The sequence below is a fragment of the Myotis daubentonii genome, chromosome 2, assembly GCF_963259705.1.
Source record: "Myotis daubentonii chromosome 2, mMyoDau2.1, whole genome shotgun sequence".
In the NCBI taxonomy this organism is placed as follows: domain Eukaryota; kingdom Metazoa; phylum Chordata; class Mammalia; order Chiroptera; family Vespertilionidae; genus Myotis; species Myotis daubentonii.
This window is the reverse complement of record NC_081841.1, coordinates 68,842,928-68,863,116: the sequence shown is the minus strand read 5'-3', so window position 1 is coordinate 68,863,116 and position 20,189 is coordinate 68,842,928. Positions and strand designations below refer to the sequence as shown.

The 20,189-nt window shown below is 40.5% G+C and overlaps 1 protein-coding gene across 2 annotated transcripts in view; it reads left to right on the top strand.

The window, feature by feature from the left end:
• PTPRB (protein tyrosine phosphatase receptor type B) overlaps positions 1-20,189 on the top strand; it is a 110,303-nt gene that overhangs the window by 52,461 nt on the left and 37,653 nt on the right. For both annotated transcript variants that reach the window (XM_059683630.1, XM_059683631.1), the window contains 9 exons: positions 728-994; positions 2,591-2,854; positions 7,628-7,891; positions 8,442-8,705; positions 9,910-10,173; positions 13,233-13,502; positions 15,795-16,058; positions 17,528-17,791; positions 18,817-19,098. In XM_059683630.1, the coding sequence (XP_059539613.1) occupies positions 728-994; positions 2,591-2,854; positions 7,628-7,891; positions 8,442-8,705; positions 9,910-10,173; positions 13,233-13,502; positions 15,795-16,058; positions 17,528-17,791; positions 18,817-19,098 (2,403 nt within the window). The remainder of the gene's footprint in view (positions 1-727; positions 995-2,590; positions 2,855-7,627; positions 7,892-8,441; positions 8,706-9,909; positions 10,174-13,232; positions 13,503-15,794; positions 16,059-17,527; positions 17,792-18,816; positions 19,099-20,189) is intronic.

The window sequence follows — 20,189 nt, the reverse complement described above, 5'->3', positions numbered from 1 at the left end:
CAGGATTTGAACCCCAAATTATTTGCTAACACTGTAATATAGACTAAATTACTTACATTTTATGATCTTTGGTTTCCTCCTCAGTAAAGGGAATAATAAAATGAACTTAATAGAGTTTTGAGTATCACAATAAAGCATAGAGCCCATAACTGGCACACAGCAGACACTCAGTAGGTATTATTATTTTATGACAGTATGATTTATATTATTGTAACATTTTCATGTATACTAATAAAAGTTCTCTTGAGAATGTGCCAGTAAAGAATTAACCAGTTTTCTAAACTACAACCTAATCATCAGGTTGAAGGGATTTCCCAATACCAGCCATAACAACCATCAGCTCAGGTAGATGATGTGTCTTTCAGTTTTAATGGGATAAGGGCAGATAAATATCACATTAAGTAAGCAATCTTCAAAAGCAGCAGCCTTTCATTATTGAAAGTTTTAAATCAAAACTGTTTAATAGGCATGATGTCATCTCATCTTTGGATCCAAAATAATTTTGATTTCCCACATAGGCAGCTTTTCCGTAATAGTAGAGTCTCTGTGGGGGAGTAGTTTGCCATATGCCACAGGAAATAGAGCTGAGAGCCTATAACAAATATATATATGCATATATATATATGCATCTTCAAAACTGTATCCATATTTTACTTATTTTTGTTACACTTCCTTAGGGTGACTAAGTGTCATTTCTTTTTTCCTCTTTCTGTCTACTGTGTTTTAGTGCCTGCCCAAGTGACTGGCTTGCATGTGGCCAACCAAGGGACAACCAGCAGCCTATTTACTAACTGGACCCAGGCAGCGGGAGACATAGAGTTCTACCAAGTCTTACTCATCCATGAAAATGTGGTCATCAAAAATGAAAGTGTCTCCAGTGAGACTAGCACATACAGCTTCCACTCCCTCAAATCAGGCAGTCTCTACTCCGTGGTGGTAACAACAGTAAGCGGAGGGATCTCTTCCCGACAAGTGGTGGTGGAAGGAAGGACAGGTAAGAAGAGCACATGGACCTCCAGAGTTCCATTTTTAAAACATTCTATAGACAGGTTAATTTCTGATCTTCCTAAAAGCCAAGTCTTGGTACCATCCAGAAGGTAGATGTTGCTCTTCCAGGAATGAAAATGGAGGGCGGGGGGAATGAGGGTAGGAGACAGTGAATTCTAAATTTTCTAAAAATCTCTAATAAGTGACAGAACTCAGAAAAACCTTTGTGATGACATGATAGTCATTTGATGCCAAATCTCATCCATTATATATGATGAATTGATATTGACAGTTATATGAAAACTAGAGGTCTGGTGCATGAATTTGTGCACAGGTGGGTCCCTCGGCCTGGCTGGCAATTGGGGCTGTCCCGCCCAGTCCCAATCAGGGCCAATTGGGCCTAGCCGGCAGGGGGAGGTGCTGCAGGAGGTTGGCTGGCCATGGGAGGTTAGCTGTGGGAGCACACTGATCACCAGAGGGTAGCTCCTGCATTGAGCATCTGCCCCCTGGTGGTTAGTGCGTGTCATAGTGACCAGTCAACCGGTCATTCGGTTGACTAGTCTTAACGGTCACTTAGGCTTTTATATATATATAGATATTTAGCTGAAGTTAATCAACTGATGATGAAAACAGTCATGCAATTTGTATATACTATAGGTCTTTATTATGATAGCCATCAAGGGCAATACTATTTACTATGCACTAATTTCTGACACAATACCACAGTTATTAATTTGCAAACTTCTTCTAGCCAGGGAACTTCTGAAGGGTATCCACATCTTTTCCATTTTGTACACTTGGAAGATAGTAAGTTCTCAGTGAATGTCTGTGGCACTCAGCCCAATTAAAATAAGTCAACGATTATGGTTGACATCAGAAAGGCTGTTCTCACCACAATAGCTCTTTCTGACCACAGCTGGTCCAATCGCCAGACTTGTTGATTCTAAGAGAGGATTCTAGGTTTGTTTTTGCCACTAGAGGTCAGGAAATGCTTTGCAAAGAGAGAAAGAAAAAAACCACCTCTGGTTGTGTTAGTTATTAGACTCCCCAGGAATAAATAAATTCATTGCAAGGAGATCAAAGCTATGCTCAAGTCTAAGCTTTCTAGAAAAGCTATTGCATTCTTTACCATTTCACTCAGTCATCATTATTGATGAGTTTGATTCAAACACTCCTATTTGGATTGTTAGGATGTTTGTTCCCGTTTCTACATAGGGGACATCCTGACACATTTACATCAAAATGCCTCCACTTAAAATACTTTATGAACAGCTACACCATAAAAAATGCAGTAGGGCCAAACCAGCCGGCCTGTGCGGCTCAGTGGTTGAGTGTTGACCTACGAACCAAGAGGTCATGGTTCAATTCCTGGTCAGGGCACATGCCAGGGTTGCAGGCTTACTAGCATCCGAAAGGCCTCCTTGCATTTTCATTTTGATTTGCCTTCTAATATGAGAGCACTCATAGCATGTCTTGACCTCTTTCTTATAATCAGGTTTGATCTCCTGAGTTCACACTGTTTTTTTGTGACCATGATAAATGACTCAAACTTTTTTGATTGTGCTTTTCTTTTAAAACTATTCTCCCCCTTTTACAATCCTAGTCCCTTCCAGTGTGAGTGGAGTAACGGTAAACAATTCTGGTCGCAATGACTACCTCAGCATATCCTGGCTGCCAGCCCCTGGAGATGTGGATAACTACGTAGTGACTCTGTCTCATGGTGGCAAGGTGGTTCAGTCCCTCATTATCGCCAAGTCCGTCAGCGAATGCTCCTTCAGCTCCCTCACCCCTGGGCGCCTCTACGATGTGACCATAACCACAAGGAGTGGAAAGTATGAAAATCATTCCTTCAGCCAAGATCGGACCGGTAAGTCTATGAGAAGATACGGGTTCTAAAAGAGCCAGCTTACCACGTGGCTCGAACATCTTAGATTTGCAGTATTTTTGTAATCCTAGGAGAAAAGGCCACTGAGGTCACAGAATTGTTACAGAGTCATCATATTTTGACCCAAGAAACCCCTATGTGAGGAGAAATTACCATCAGAGTAAGATGAACAATACTTTATGGCTAGAATTCATATTATATTCAAACACAGTAACAAGTTTTTCTGTTTAGAGAGTATTTTTTAGTTGCTAGACCCTGGCTTTATATTTGTTAACTACCTTAACCCTTAAAAATTCGTTATTGAGGTAATAGTTGTTATTATTACTCCCATTTTATTTATTTTTTATTTTGTTGTTGTTAAGCCTCACCCGAGGGTATTTTTCCCCACTGATTTTTAGAGAGAGTGGAAGGGAGGGGGAGAGACAGAGAGAGAGAAACATCAATGTGAGAGAGACACATTGATTGGTTGCCTCTTGCACACACCAGGGATGGAGCTGCAACCGAGGTACATGCCCTTGACCGGAACCAGACCCGCGACCATTCAGTCCAAGGGCTGAAGCTCTAACCTCTGAGCCAAACTGGATAGGGCTATTACTCTCATTTTAGAGATCAGGAAACCAAAATTAAGGTTAAGTAACTTGACTACTGTTTAACTTGTTGACTAGCCAGTGCATTTAAAATCCTAGATTTAAACCCAGTTCTGAATAACTCCAGAGCCTACTAACTTCTTTTTTAAAAAAATTTAGATTCTTTATTATTCAAAGTATTATTTATGTCTTTTTCCCCCATTGATCCCTCCCTGGCCGCTCCCACCCCCCAGCACATGCCCTCAACCCCTACTGTCTATGTCCATTGCTTATGCTTATATGCATGCATACAAGTCCATTGGTTGATCTCTTACGCCCCCACCCCCACCCCGCAACTCCCACCCTCCCCTGCCTTCCCTCTGAGGTTTGAAGGTCTGTTCGATACTTCTATATCTCTGAATCTATTTTGTTCATCAGTTTATGTTTTTCATTATATTCCACAAATGAGTGAGATTATGTGATATTTATCTTTTTCTACTATGTTTTTCATCCTGAAATCCTTCCTGAAATGTCTGTTGGTCAAGACTACTGTTCATCTTTTTTTACACAGGATAAAAATGTGAACCTTCATAGTTCTGGGACCAGGAACAAAATCTTAGCAAAGGCAATGAATGCCAGGTCTCCGATGTGCTGGAAAGAACTAAATTTAGACAGCTAGCATTTCCCCAATATTCTTTTTTTTTTTTTTTTTTGGAGAATAGTTTGTTGATTTTTAGAGAGGAAAGGAGAGGGAGAGAGAGAGAGAGAGAGAGAGAGAGAGAGAGAGAGAGAGAGAGAGAGAGAAACATCGATGTGAGAACATAGCATCAATTGGCTGCCTCCTGCAGGCCCCCTACTGGGAATTGAACCTGCAACCCAGGCATGTGCCCTGACCGGAAATCGAACCAGCAACATTTTGGTGCAGGGGCCGATGCCAACCAACTGAGCCACATGGGCTAGGGCCACAATATGATTTTGCTTCCTGGGGTTTACATCTGCAATTTCTCTTTAAGGTTGACATTAATATTTGTCAAATCTTTCCTGCTGAGCTATGGGTTGATATTTTCATTTTAAAATGTCAGATTTTCTATGCAGATCTGGAACAATTAACAACATCCTATGACTTTACACGTGGTCTGAATCTAGTAGGCACTCAAGAATTCACTTAGATCAGGGATTTTCACCTAGTGCTCCATGGGTAGACTTTAGTAATGCAGTAATCCCAGAAATTGTCCCTGAAGTTGTTGAGGATAGGGAAGGTATGTACATTTGGGGGGGAGTGCATGGTTTCTTTCAGATTCTCATAGTTTCTGTGACCTCAAAAAGAATCAAGAACCACTGATTTACTTGTTACATCATGCTAGCTTTGAAAGTGTTCGTAGAACAATCTAATCCCGTCTCCATTGGAAATAAAGTCCCAGAGAGAAACTGGCTTCTCCATAGTCACATGGTTGACCAGTAGTCAAGTTCAACCTGCCTCCAGCACTATTTCCATTACATCTTGTGATCCCTGAAAGCACTAGTCAGGGATATAGAGATATTCCCTACCCTCAAATGATTTAAAATCTAAATATACTGATAATCCCAATAATGTCTTAAATCTGTAAAAGCAGATTTCCATTTACAAAGCAGCCTGATATCAGTGTCTTATGTTAATCAACTTGGAGCCTAAAAAATCACCAAAAATTAAAGGGTATGCCAACCAACTACAGTACTAACTCTTTGCTTCCCCTCAGTGTCAACTCATGAATGTTTCCTGTGCATCTGACCTTTACATTGCAAGGCCTTTTGCTAAGATTGTTTTTAAACACAAGAAAAGTGATTCTTTTTTCAAAGCACCCTCTTGATAAAAGAGGGTGCTCCACCAGCATGAACTTGGATTTGGTGCACGACTAATCGAGCCAAACCATTAACCCTGACAAATCAGTTCAACTGGAGAGTCATGTCTGAGCTACTGTCTTGTTAATTTGGGCTGATTATCTCAATGTTCTTTCCCTTTTCTGATGTTCTTCTACATTTCGGATGAAAATATCAATATTTCTAATTCTGTATCACATCACCTCACCGTGCAGCAAGGCGAGTCTCACATATTACCTCCAGTTCCACCTGGAGAGCCCCTTATTGCCTTAGCATGGTATTCAGCTTGGTGTTTATTTCGATAATAGTTGCTTTGCCTTCAATAAATTGCTTGGATCATTGACCTTTCTTTTTTTTTTTTTTTTTTTTTTTTTTTTTTTTTTTTTTTAAATATATTTTATTGATTTTTTACAGAGAGGAAGGGAGAGAGATAGAGAGTTAGAAACATCGATGAGAGAGAAACATCGATCAGCTGCCCCCTGCACATCTCCCACTGGGGATGTGCCCGCAACCCAGGCACATGCCCCCGACCGGAATCGAACCCGGGACCCCTCAGTCCACAGGCCGACGCTCTATCCACTGAGCCAAACCAGTTTCGGCACATTGACCTTTCTTAACTCATGCATTCAACATCACTTCAGAATTTCTCCTCCTTAACTCTGTAATATCTAAATTCTAGCAACACTGTCATTGGTTCCAGGTAAATATCTTGAAAAAAAGCATGCCTGTCCTTGCTCCATATCTGTGGTGAGATTTATGCCAATACAAAAACTAACCAGTACACATAAGCCAACAAAGGATAGTAGTGCAACTTGTAGGTGTGAGAAACATCATGAAAAATGTAGCTTAGATGCCAAAATACTGACATTTAATACCTCTCTCACACACAAGTGGAAGAGAAGACTTGGACATAGGCTGGGCGTGTGGCCAGAGCAGAAATCCCTGATTTACCAAACACAGACAGAGGCCACACAGACCTAAAAGACATGCTAGTGTTGGGATACAAGTTCAGTACTCTGGATCCACGTTCATACCTCTTTCCAGTGCTCCTTCTCATATATTGATAATATCCAATTATAGCCACATAGTAATGACCTACTGTTGAATTAAAATACAGTCCCAAAGGATAAATTAGAATATTCTTAACATTATGCTCTACATACAGATTTTAAAGTGTTCCTGTTAACAAGTATTTATTGATTGATCAATTGAGAAAAAACCCACAGGTATACGGACTTGAATTGTATTTTTGTTTATATATTTATGGGGGCGGGGAGGAAATCTCAGGTGCACAAAATTGGATTAATCATAATTCTTGGTTCTTATTTTTAGGCATTTAACTTAATTTAGATAGAAATCTTAATAAGTTAATATGTACCTGAGAAACCACGATCCAAAATTAAAACTAGGAACCTGACACTAATCTATGTCAGATAAGGTGGTTCCCAATTCACTAGTCCATCCCAAGGTAACCAACAACTTGACTCCAATTTTCATCTCTTTCTTGCTTCCTACCTTGCATATTTTATTATTTGTTGTCCTAAAATTGTAGGTTTTAAAATTTTCAGTTGTTTTAACATAAAAATGTATATTTTATGAAGTATATAATCTTTTGGGACTTAGGTCTTTTTAAGTTATTAGTATATTGATAAGAGTCATTCAGATTTTGTGTTTTAATGTTAAGATCAAGAAATCTATATTTTTGTGTTTTGAGTTAAGAATAAACTAATTATGACCACCATATACCAGTTCATTCAGCTAATCTCCTGTGGATGGGCATTCTCTCTCACATTTGGTTTTATCAGGCTTTTTAATTTTACCGATCAAATCTATTTAAGATATATTTTTCCATGGCCCAGACTTATATTTCCTTGATCACCAATGATGTTGAACATATATCTTCATGTATTAATTAATCATATGTGTTTCCTCTTTCACTTTTCTTTTGGATTGTTTATATTCTTCTTGGTGACTTTTATCATGTCTTGAATCACCAAGGTATGTTGGAATTACTAATACCATCACCATCATTCAGATTAATAATCAGTTATCATATTTAATGTTCTATTTTGTACATGACATTTTCTGTAGGCTAAAAACAGGATTAGGATTAATTCATCAGATTCTTTTAAAAAAAATCCATTTAATCATTCCAACAATTATAACAGTCTTTTCCTTTCAGAAATGTGTGGTTTAAAGGTCTAAGACTTTTATTTAAAATGCACACAATAAAAAATCTCCTCACTTTTTCATGTTGTCCCAGGTTGTCATCTGTGATCAATTGCTCACTAAGAATCAGTAAATCTTGAGCAGTTCTCTGTTCTGTTTTCAGTGCCTGACAAGGTCCAAGGAGTCAGTATTAGCAACTCGGCCAGGAGTGACTACTTAAAGGTATCCTGGGTGCATGCCACTGGAGACTTGGATCACTATGAAGTCACCATTAAAAACAAAAACAACTTCATTCAAACGAAAAGCATCCCCAAGTCTGAAAATGAGTGTGTATTTGTTAAGCTAGTTCCTGGACGGTTGTACAGTGTCACTGTTAGTACAAAAAGTGGGCAATATGAAGCCAGCGAACAAGGGAATGGGAGAACAAGTAAGTGGAAAGATTGCAAAATTGGATGGTCGGTTGGGTCTTGAGGGTTACTGAGTAAATAATTTATCTGAACCTTGAATTTTCTCTACTTAGTTATCAGTAAATTACATTCCCAGTAAGTCTCACTCAGAACTAACATCGTTTAGCCCAGCCATGGCCTACAATTATAGGATATTTATTGGGAGATAAAAGCAAATATACTTGGCAAGCAAGAAGGCCAAATGCCCCATTTTTCTTCTCTGTCCTCTTGCATTGTGCATTGTGACATTTAAAGTTCTGGATGTTTTGTTTTATCTTATGATTGAGATCATAACTCATTTTACAATTAGATTCCACCAACATTTAGCATATAAGATTTATATCAGGAAAATAACTACAATTTTAGCAGTTGATTTTCAATTTTTCTTGTTTAATTATGCATGAAGTAATTTAAGTGACTTATGTGGGGAAGAGAGATGTTTGCCAGTTCCTTGAATGTGATTCATAAATTATTGTGTAGGTAAACTTTGATCAGTCACTTTCCTAAGTGTCTTCTAATACTCCTCCCTAGTCCCAGAGCCTGTTAAGGATCTAACATTGCGGAATAGGAGCACTGACGACCTTCTCGTGACTTGGTCACGAGCTGATGGGGATGTCGACCAGTATGAGATTCAACTGCTCTTCAATGACATGAAATTACTTCCTTCTTTTCACCTTGGAAATACCGCAACCGAGTATCGCTTCACCTCCCTAATACCCGGGCGCCGGTATAAAATTCTCGTGTTGACGATCAGTGGAGATGTACAGCAGTCAGCCTTCATCGAGGGCTTCACAGGTAATTGGAAATATGGATCTTGAACCTAACCAGTTATAGCAGTGTACAGTTGGCCCTTGAACAACATAGGTTTGACCTACGTGGATCCATTTATATGCAGATTTTTTCAATAAATATGTTGGAAATTTTTTTTATTTTCTTACTACCATGAAGCAGTGATATCTGTTATTCTAGGCTACCATAAAACCATCATATTTCTGCTTCTTCATTATCAGTGAATGAATCATTACACCTGTAAATATTATTCTTTTTTTCACATTATTTTCTCATTTCTGATGTCTATTCTTAGTAGTATGTATAACATTTACAGTGTATTGTGTCACATAAGACAGTATGGATGTAGGTACTGACAAATAGACAATTCATCTTGTAAACAGGTGACATAAACTTACGGTATCGATACATACAGTAAGTACTATAAATATATTTTATTTTCCTTACAACTTTCTTAATATTTTTCTCTAGCTTACTTTATTATAATAATATAGTATATAATACATATCACATACAAAATATGAGCTAATTAACTGTTTATGTTATTGGTAAGACTTCCAATGAATAATAGGCTACTAGCAGTTAAGTTTTGGAGAAATGAAAAGTTATATGCACACTTTCAGCTGCATAAGAAAGAGGAAGTGTCAGTGCCCCTAACCCCTACCTTGTTCAAGGGTCAACTGTACTGGTAAGTGTAAATATCTCTGTTGCTTGGGTATCACTTCTTTGGAACTTTATTAGTAGTGTTGCTATAATAGTTAATGTTTATTAACAGTTTTCCATAAACCAGACCCACAGCAAAACACTTCACACATACATTCTGTTTAATCCTCACCACTTTATGGGATGGTTGCTATTATTATCATTACCATTTTTCTGATGAGGAAACAAACTTACAGAGGTTAAGCAATTTGCCGGTAGTCCCACAGCTGGTGAATGGGAAAACCAAGACTCGGACCAAGGCAGTCTAGCCCCTTGCTCTATGACTGGCACCGTTCACTTCTCCTCAATGGCTGAGATGCCACTCTAAACTTCCCTCCTTAACTTCAGTTCAGGCAGAAGAGTCAGAGAAAGTTGATAAATTGATACCAGTTTTTTCTATGTGTATCCTTTCAGTAGCTGCCAGAACATAAGAAGCACAAAAACTTTGGTTGAAATTCCCACAGTTCATTCTCTAAGTGATGACTTTTAAATTTATTTTCTTTTTCAGTTCCTAGCACTGTTAAAAATATCCACATCTCTCCCAACGGGGCGACAGACAGCCTGACAGTGAACTGGACTCCTGGTGAGGGCGATGTTGATTCCTACACCGTGTCCGCATTTAGGCAGAACCAAAAGGTTGACTCTCAGACTATCCCCAAGCACATCTCCGAGCACACGTTCCACAGACTGGAGGCTGGGGAGCAGTACCAGATTGTGGTTGCCTCGGTCAGCGGGTCCCTGAGGAACCAGATAGATGCGCTCGGCCGGACAGGTAAGCATCCACCTGGAGAAGGGCCAAATTGGTCTCCATAATGGGACAATGGATGTGCTTACTCACAAATCAAAAATACCCAAATTTAAAACCACCTAAATTTGTACAATTCAATATGGTTTTAAGACCGTTTCTCATATTTCTTTGCATTTTTCTTTCTTAATGGAGATTTTCAAAACAAATGAAAGGTAATTAGGAACCAAATCATTTGAATAAATTTTTTAACTTGTTAAAGACTTTAAAATTTTAACAAGCAGACTTCTATAATTATGCATTTTTCAAAATATTATCACTTTCTCAAAATTCTTTTTTAAGAAAATAAATATTCCTATGCCATCTACTTCACTTGATAGCTAAAGAACAAGTAATAAATCAATGAATAATGTATATGTTTACTTATATTACTATTGCTATTAATATATTACTTTCAGAACAAAAGTCATCTGCAAGCACCTGCTACATGCCAGACATCTATACTAACAAAAGGGTAATATGCTAATTAGCGTGGATGTCTTCCGGGCATCCATCCAGACAAAGACACAGCAGCTGCGAAGCCCAGGGCTCAGGCAGCTGAGGGCTCACGGTAACCATGGGCTCATGGAAGCCGTGGGCTCAGGGAGCTGTGGGCTCAGGCAACCATGAGCCCCAGCGGCTGCAAGGCCCAGGGTTCAGGCCTTGCAACCACTGCAGCCAGCAGTGGCAGCAGTAGCGGGGTGATGGGAGCGGCACCTTCCCCTGATCAGCCCGGTTGCCTCCTGCAGAGGGAGGCCAGACTGCGGCTGTAGTAGGACATCCCCTGAGGGCTCCCAGACTGTGAGAGGGGCCAGGCCAGGCTGAGGGACCCCCCCCCCCGCAGTGCACGAATTTTTGTGCACTAAGCCTCTAGTCCTATATAATAAAAACCTAATATGCAAATCACCCGAAAAGTGGAACGGCCAGTCACTATGATGTGCACTGACCACCAGGGGGCAGAAGCTCAAGGAGCTGCCCCCAGCCCACAGGCCCCAGGCCAGCCAAGGTGGGTGCCAGCAGGGGCACCCAATCACCCCACTGGTAGCCCCACAGATCAGCCCTGATCGCTGGCCAGGCCTAGGGACCCTACCCGTGCACAAATTTTGTGCAATGGGCCTCTAGTATATATATAAAAGCCTAAGCGACTGTTACAACAGAACAACCAGAACGACTGGTCAACCAGTCACTATGATGCACACTGACCACCAGGGGGCAGACACTCAATGCAGGAGCTGCCCCCTGGTTGTCAGTGCACTCCCACAGCCAACCTCCTATGGCCCCTCCCCCCCAGCCAGTCAACCTTTTATAGCCCCTCCCCCGGGACCCCAATCAAGGGGCTGGCTGGCCAACCTCCTACAGTCTCTACCCCCTGCCAGTTGGCCTCCCCAATAGGCCCTGATTGGGGGGCTGGCCATCCAACCTCCCAGGGTCCCTCCCCTGGCTGGCAGACCCCTTGATAGGTCTCGATCACCGGCCAGGCCAAGGGACCCTACCCATGCACAAATTCGTGCACCAGGCCTCTAGTTTAAAATTATCTCTAGTCACACTACCTGGTAGAGGATCATCATCTCTACTTTAACAATAAGGAAAGTAAGGCTAGAAAGTTTATGAAACATTATCTAGATACATGTAATAAGGTCTGGAGCTACTAGTATATTTCAAATCTAGATCTGTCTGTCTCCAAACTTCATGTTCTCTCTACTGTGACACAATACTTCTTAGGTGTCTTCCTTTCTCATAACCATTTATTTAGTTGTGGGGCTTGAGCCTTACTATGTCTCCAATTGACATATTTCCCACCAAGTGTCAATCACTGTGCTAGAAAATGAGAATTCAGTAGCAAGATAATGCTGCTGACCTCAAGAAACTTATAATCTATTAAAGGAGACCAAGAAGTAAAAAGGCAATGACAGTATACCATGGAAAGTGCTAAAATAAAAATGAATATGGGATACTATAGGAGAAAACAGAAAGAGTCAGGGAGGAAGTAATAGTTAAACAGATACTAAGAAGTCATCCTGATGAAGCAGAAACCTTGGCACATTGGGGACCCTTCCACTGTTTAGTATGCTAGAATAAAGAATGTGAGCATGTAGACAAATCAAATTGTAAAGAGCCTTGTATGCCTTACGAAGGTGTTTAGAATTATGGAGAGCCATTGAAGTGTCATCAGCATGGATGTACTATGAGAATATGCCCGATACACATGTAGTTTGAAACTGAGAGGTAAGGAATCAAAGGGACTGGTCAAGTAACTTGTAATAATGTATGAGAGAGATGATATTGTCTTAGGGTAGTGGTAACAGACAAGGTGAGAAGTAGAGAGATCCAAGAGAAATAAGATTTAGGAGACAGAATTATAAGATTAATGATTAATTATATGTAGAAGGGTAAGAGTTTCTGACTTAGATGAAGAGATAGAATCAAAGGACAGTAAGGAAATCATGGGAGGGAGATGAGAAGTCCAATTTGGGCATCTTGAGAGTTGGACATTTGTGGAACATCTAGAGAGAGATGTCATTTGCAAAAATAGAAGACAGGTCTGAAATATGAGCCTAGGACAAAAAATATTATTAACAAATAACACTATTTTGCCTTTCACATCAAGAGCCATAGTACAAACACTATTATATACTATTGCTTAAGTCAAGGCTTGAAGCTTTGACTTGAGTTAATCTTGGGAATAAAAGTCCAAACAAGCAACTACATATTCCAAACCATATTCATTGAATGTAAATTTGTTCAGCATTCTTGCACTCTCTAGAAAAATACATATACATCATTCTGAATATTTATCAGTGTCACTTCTATGAATTATTCTACTTGTTTGACTTCAAGAACCTGTCTAAATTCAGAGAGAAAAAATGAAAAATCAAAGCAATCCTACAGATAATTCAGGACAAGAAATATTTTCTTCTAAGGGCACATGGAAAGTGTCAATGCAATAATGAGGCATCACCTTCCATCCGCAGTTGCTTTAGGAGACATTTTCTCAACTGGTTACTTTATCCTAAATGATGAAACCTGCTTCTTTTCTTCCTTTGCAGTCCCAGCATCTGTCCAGGGAATAATTGCAGACAATGTATACAGCAGTCATTCCTTAATAGTAAGTTGGCAAAAAGCCGTTGGCATGGCAGAAAGATATGATATCCTACTTCTAAATGAAAATGGGATTCTTCTGAGTAACACATCAAAACCAGCCACCACGAAGCAGCACAAATTTGAAGACCTGACACCAGGAAAGAAATACAAGATACAGATCCTCACTGTCAGCGGAGGCCTCTTTAGCAAGGAAGCCCAGACAGAAGGCCGAACAGGTAATTCACACAGCCTGCTGCTTTGTGTGAGGTATCTCCTTGTCGGCTATTCCTTGGGAACAGTAGCCTCAGAGGGATGAAGCAACATGGGGAGATCACATATATTTCTTGACACCGTAAGAATGGAGACATGATTGTCCATGTCCACGTCAGCTGGCCTGTGGACACAACTTTCAGCCTGCCATACTCCAATTTAGATTTTTCATGAAAACTGTCTCTATTAGTTCCCTATGGCTGCTAGGGTAAATTACCACAAATTTCGCATCTTAAAACAACATCAACTTACTATATTATAGCTCTGGTGGTCGGAATCTGAAGATGGGTCTTATGGGGCTGAAATCAAGGTGTTAGCAGGGTTGTGTTTCTTCTATAGACTTTAGGGGAGAATCTATTCCTGCCCTTATCTCTTCTAGAGGTCACTCAGGTTCCTTGGCTCCTGGCTCCCTTCCAGCAGTGGTAATACCCCAACCTCTGTGCCTGTCACCAGATCTCCTTCTTTACTCTTCTGCTTCCCTCTTCCACATTTGACTCTTGGGATTACATTGGTCACTACCCAGATAACCCAGGATAAGCTCTCCATCTCAAGTACCTTAATTTAATCACATTCACAAAGTCCCTTTGGCCTGTCGGAGGAAAAAGAGGTCAGTATAGCTGGAGAAGAGTGAGTGAGAACACAGTGAGGCATGTAGTCAGAAAAGTAATTGGGGTCAAGAAACGATCACAGTTGTAGAAATCCTAAGGGTTGAAAGCTAAACTAATGCAAGGAGGCTGATGAAGAACAGTAGATCTAGTCAAGAAATATTTCTAAATGAGGTAAGATGGTACTTGGTGGCTAAGTGGAGTGCAGATGGAGGAACAGGAGATTCTGGAGTTCCTACCTGGCGTGTTTGGTAGAATATAGGCCATGAATTTAGATGAGAGATGCAGAAAGAGGGAGTTTCAAGGAGGAATATACAGGATTTCGTTTTGGACTGAGTTTGAGATGTTTGAATGACTTTCATAGGGAGGTGATTATTGGAAATTGAAAATATGGGTCCCAGCTCAGAAAAGTGAGAGATAGAGATTTGGATAAAAATTCTAATTAAATCCATATCTTAGTCTGTTCAAGCTGCTATAACAAAAATACCATAATCTGAGTGGCTTAAACAACAAATACTTCTTTCTCACAGTTCTGGAGGCTGGAAGTCTGAGATCAAGGCACCAGTAGATTGGGTATCTGGTGAGGGCTCGCTTTCTGGTTTATAGATGGCACTTCTCATGTCCTCACATGATGAAAAGAGGAGAGCGCTCTCTGGGGCCTCTTTTTAGGGCACTAATCCTGTTCATGTGGGCATCACCCTCATGACCTCATCATCTCCCAATGGCTCTACCTCTTAATACCATCACCTTGGGGGTTAGGTTTCAACATACGACTTTGGGGGAACACAAACATTCAGACCATAGTAATTCATAAAGTGAATGAGAATGATTACTTAGCTATTGTTATAAGATATGAAGGGGACAGAGGATAGAACCATGGACAGCACCAACTTTTAAATGCCTGACATAAGAAGAAGGAAGCAAAGGAGCCTGAGAAGGTGTTTTCAGTGGAGGGAAAAGAACTCAAGAGAGACCGAGACAAATGCCCTGGTCTGTTTCCACCTGCATCTGAAGACTTCTGTGGAATCAGGAAGCATCTGCACCAAAAGTATCAAAGCTGGTGATTTCAGTTGGCATTTGATTGCTTTCACCAACAGGTAGCACTAAATGGGATTGCAAAATCCTAATGTAAACTTTTTTTAAAAAAAATAGTTTGACTTTCCTCTTGCTTCTCTTTCCTCTTGCTTCTCTTGTCTTTCCCTTTCTTTCCCACCAGTCTTTCCTCCCCACAATCCTTCCCTCTCATGGTCATTTCCTAGCTCTCAGACGGCATTCAGAGACAGTTTTTGTTTTGTTTTGTTTTGTTTTGTTTTTATCTCTGATATAGCTCTTAAAATTAGAAAGACATTTAGTCACACAGGTCAGATTAACATTTATTATATACCCCCCCCCTCAAAAAATATATTTGAAGATACTTTCCCATTACTGATTTTCCTTGTTCTTTTGTGGTTTTGTTTTTAAAATGAACAGTTTTAGCATCAATAATTAGATGTATGTATTTACTTTAATGTCTCCATGAAGTCACTATTTGTTAAAGGCAGGAACCATGTGTTTTGAACTATTGCTTGAGTGAACCCATCCAGGTGCCACGCTAGGCTGTGTCATGGACATGCCAAAACTCAGTCTCACTCTCTTGCTCCTCGACTTTTCCAGTGCCAGCAGCTGTCACCAACCTGCGGATCACAGAGAACTCCACCAGACACCTGTCCTTCACCTGGACCACCTCAGAGGGAGAGCTCAACTGGTACAACATCTTTCTGTACAACCCAGATCGAACTCTTCAGGACAGAGCTCAAGTGGACCCACAAGTCCAGAGCTTTTCTTTCCAGAACTTACTGCAAGGTCGAATGTACAAAATGGTGATAGTAACTCACAGTGGGGAGCTGTCTAATGAGTCTTTCATATTCGGAAGAACAGGTAAGACCGGGGCCCACGCACTAAGGAAATTATCACAATAGTTGCTATTCTACCCAGGATATAGCTTTACATGAAATTTGTGACCGTCAGGCTTTCTGACCCTAAGTCAGACCTTTGATTATAGTTTTTGCACTGCCTTCTGCTCGGTTGCCTCCACTTGTTTACATCATAGGTTGATGAAAAAATGAATCTCGTTCCTCTACTTCCAAGAGGGTTATTTATAATCCAAGCTGTGCCCTTAATCTTTCTACAAGACATAGATGGAGTAGAGGACAGGTCCCGAGAAGGACAACTACAAATGGGACCAATAAGCAAAGACTGCTGGGAATCAAAACCACAGCACTGGATGAACTGATCAACAAGAGTTCCAGGAAAACGAGAGGGAGAAACATCTCTCTGGGCTGCAAATAGGAATCTGGACCTTCTCTTGCTCCATAATTTGAGCCTATTCTCTCATTTTTCTATTCAAAATTATTTTTCATTTGACATTAGTTTTTGTTGTTGTGTCCAAAGCACTGGGCTCAAGTCTGGAACATGACAGTGAACAAGAGAGATGACACCCCTGACCTCATTGAGCTCTACATTAGTGGATGGAGAGGGGCAGGGGACAGCAGATTTTAAAGGGAGATGATTTTGGAACACCTGAAATTCTATGAAGGGGATAAACAGTATGACGTTGTGACAGAGAACTACTTGGCAGGACAAGAAACTAGAAAGAGCAGGCATTTCAGCTGAAACCTGAGGGCAGCCATGTGAAGAGCACATTCCAGGCGGCCAACAGAAATCCTACGTTTGTCTTTTGAAGGGAATGAAATGGAGCAGCAGATAAGCCTAAACTGTGAATAGACTTCCCTACGTGTTACCATTTCCAGAGCAGTTTATGCTCTGCACGTTAATGCTTCCAGTTCCTCTAACTAGAGACAACAGTCTTCATTCTTCAAAGGATGATGATGCTCAAATACCCTTGGGACAGGTGCCAGCATAATCAATTTATATAAAGGTAGAAGCAACTGTTAATAAAGATATTGGTGAGAAAGAGCATAAGAGTACTGAGAACCGAAAAGCTGGAGAGGAAGTGGAGACTCAGAGAGGGACATTATGGCACGGCAGCCACAGTGACATGGGCCTGACTGCAAGGGCTGGGACCTTCTGTGAACACTTTTAGGGCCTTTTATGAGTTCAGGTATAAGCTGCTTGACCAGTTTTAATTAATCATTTCTGAAGATTTCATTTTATATGTCCATTAAAGTTCGTGTGGAAGCATACAAAAGTCACCACCTGTTGTGTTTTGTTCTATTTTAATTTGTACCACATTCTCCTAAACCTGAGTGAGCTGAGGTGTAGGCAAGGTCTGACTCTACAGTAGGAGCTATTCACCCATATGCCGAATGCAGCTCATATTTTCACCTGTGGGCCAAAATGCCTTTGTTTCTGTTTTGTTTTTGGTAAGGGCTCTCCCTCTGTTTCAGTCCCAGCCTCTGTGAGTAACCTCAAGGGATCCAATCGGAACATGACAGACAGTCTCTGGTTCAGCTGGAGTCCAGCCCCTGGGGACTTCGACTTCTATGAGCTGATTCTCTATAATCCCAATGGCACGAAGAAGGAAAACTGGAAAGAAAAGGACCTGACGGAGTGGCGTTTTCATGGCCTTGTTCCTGGAAGGAAGTACACCCTGTGTGTGGTAACTCACAGTGGAGAGCTCAGCAACAAGGTCACAGGGCAGAGCAGAACAGGTAAGAAGCCCAGTTGCCAATGGCCAAGTATTGGTGGGAAGTAGCTTCCAAAGACGTGTTTTGTTTTGTTTTGTTTTGTTTTGTTGTTTTGTTTTGTTGTTGCTGCTGCTTTTAAATATATTTTTATTGATTTTAGAGAGAGAGGAAGGGAGACAGAGAGAGAGAGAGAGAGAGAGAGAGAGAGAGAGAGAGAGAAACATTGATGAGATCCATCGGCTGCCTCCTGCACACCCTACTGGGGATGGAGCCTGCAGCCTGGGCATATACCCTGACTGGGAATCAAACCAGTGACCGCTTGGTACATAGGATGAAGCTCAACCCACTAAGCTGTACCAGCCAGGGCCAAAGACATGTTTTAATTATGGCTTTAATAAGAAGAAACATAAGTAATAAGGATGTGCCATGTGCTAACCCCTGAACTGGGGGGAAAAGCACAATGGTACAGTGGATAAAGGAAACAGAATTTGGTTAAAATGATCTAGGTCCTTAGCTTAACTCTGCCACTGACTTAAGTGAAACTGGGCAGGTCACTGAGCATCTCTAAGCCTCAATTTTTCTTGTCTGTAAAATGGGGATAATCACATACATCATCATTGTGTGGCTATGAGCAGTGCTTCCTAATTTTTTTTTTAATTTCTTAGGCACACATAGACAACATAAACATACCTGTGTGCCAATCTGGGGTCAATGGACAGAGCCATCTGAAATTGGACATAATCTTGGACTTTAGTCCTCACAACTCAAAATATGATAGTATTAATACCTTTGCACACTTGTAACCCATTCAGGGCACACCCATTTAGGGCAGCACTCTGAAAGGAAGCTCTGGTTATGAAAATGAAAAAAAAATGTACATAAAACACTTGAGGACAGTGTCTTCCACATAGTAAAGCTCCTATTATTATATTATATTATTTCCTCCTACAAAGTACATTTAAGTATGTCTGATGTCGCTCAGCTATATTATTGGCATATGTTATGGCATAGAAGTGATTACATGATTTTTCATGTTCTTCTACATACAGCCCCAAGTCCTCCCAGTCTTATGTCATTTGCTGATGTTGCAAACACATCCTTGGCCATCACGTGGAAGGGGCCACCAGACTGGACAGACTATGACGACTTTGAAGTGCAGTGGCTACCCAGAGATGCAATCACGGTCTTCAATCCCTACAGCAACAGAAAATCAGAGGGACGCATCGTGTATGGTCTTCGTCCAGGGAGATCCTATCAGTTCAGTGTCAAGACTGTCAGCGGAGACTCCTGGAAAACCTACAGCAGACCAGTTTCTGGATCTGTGAGGACAAGTATGACATGTTTTCTTACTCTCGGTTCTCAAATGGAATGAGAAGGAAGTATGTGTTACAACATGTAATTCCAACCGGGCTTGGTTTAAATCTACATTTTTACTTGGAATTGGTTAGATTGAATTCAGGCAGAATTATCTATAGATTTGTTCATTTATTCAAATACTAGCAACAATGAACAATAAAGAAAAATCTCAGAGAGCTTACAGTCGAGTGGGAGGTATCATCGTTAAAAGCAATTTCATTTGGGTGTGATGAAGGAAGCATTTGGCACTGTAGAAACCCATGTAGTGGCACTGACCCAATGCAAGGGAGCTTCCAGGAAGAAGAAACATCCAAATCAAAACCTAAGGAAAGAGTAAGATCCACCAGGTGGAGACAGTGAAAGAAGAGGAAAATATTCCAGGTAGAGAGACTAAAATATTCCAAGACCAGGAAGGAGAGAGGAATGGAAAGGAGTTTCGTTGGCAAGAGCATAAAAGGTGCAATTAGGAGAATCAGGTCATCAAATGTCTTGTGAGCCATTGTAACGACTTTGAACTTTATCCTCAATCAATCAGAGCCACTGAAAAATTTTTGGCCAAGATGTCATAATCAGATTTGTACTTTAGAAAGCCACTCTGGGTACAGTGTAAAGAATAGGTTAAAAGGGGCAAACTAGAAGCAGAGGGATCGGTTAGGACATATTGTTATAAAACCTGAAGAAAAAAATATTTTTAACAGTGAAATATGTATCAGTTTCTTCTCAAAGGCATTTTGGGATCAATGAACTAACCTGAAAGAAACAAAGGTGTTTCAGAATAGGAACCTCAATTCAAGTATTTATTTTTCAATAATACCTAGTAAATGTAGCTTCTCAGATCAGATAGTGGTTATTGAGAAAATACCTAGCTGGAAATTAGAAATTTATGCAAGTAGTTGTTTTGTTTATTCAACAAACATGAGTGCTATAACAATTATCATTTGTGCTCCATATTGTATCCAAAGACCAGATTCAAGAGAAATATGTGAAGAAAAACTAACAGGCTTTGCTTATAGCAAGCTCGGGGTGGGTTTTCAGTGGTTTGCTGTGGCTGTGTGATTGAATGACA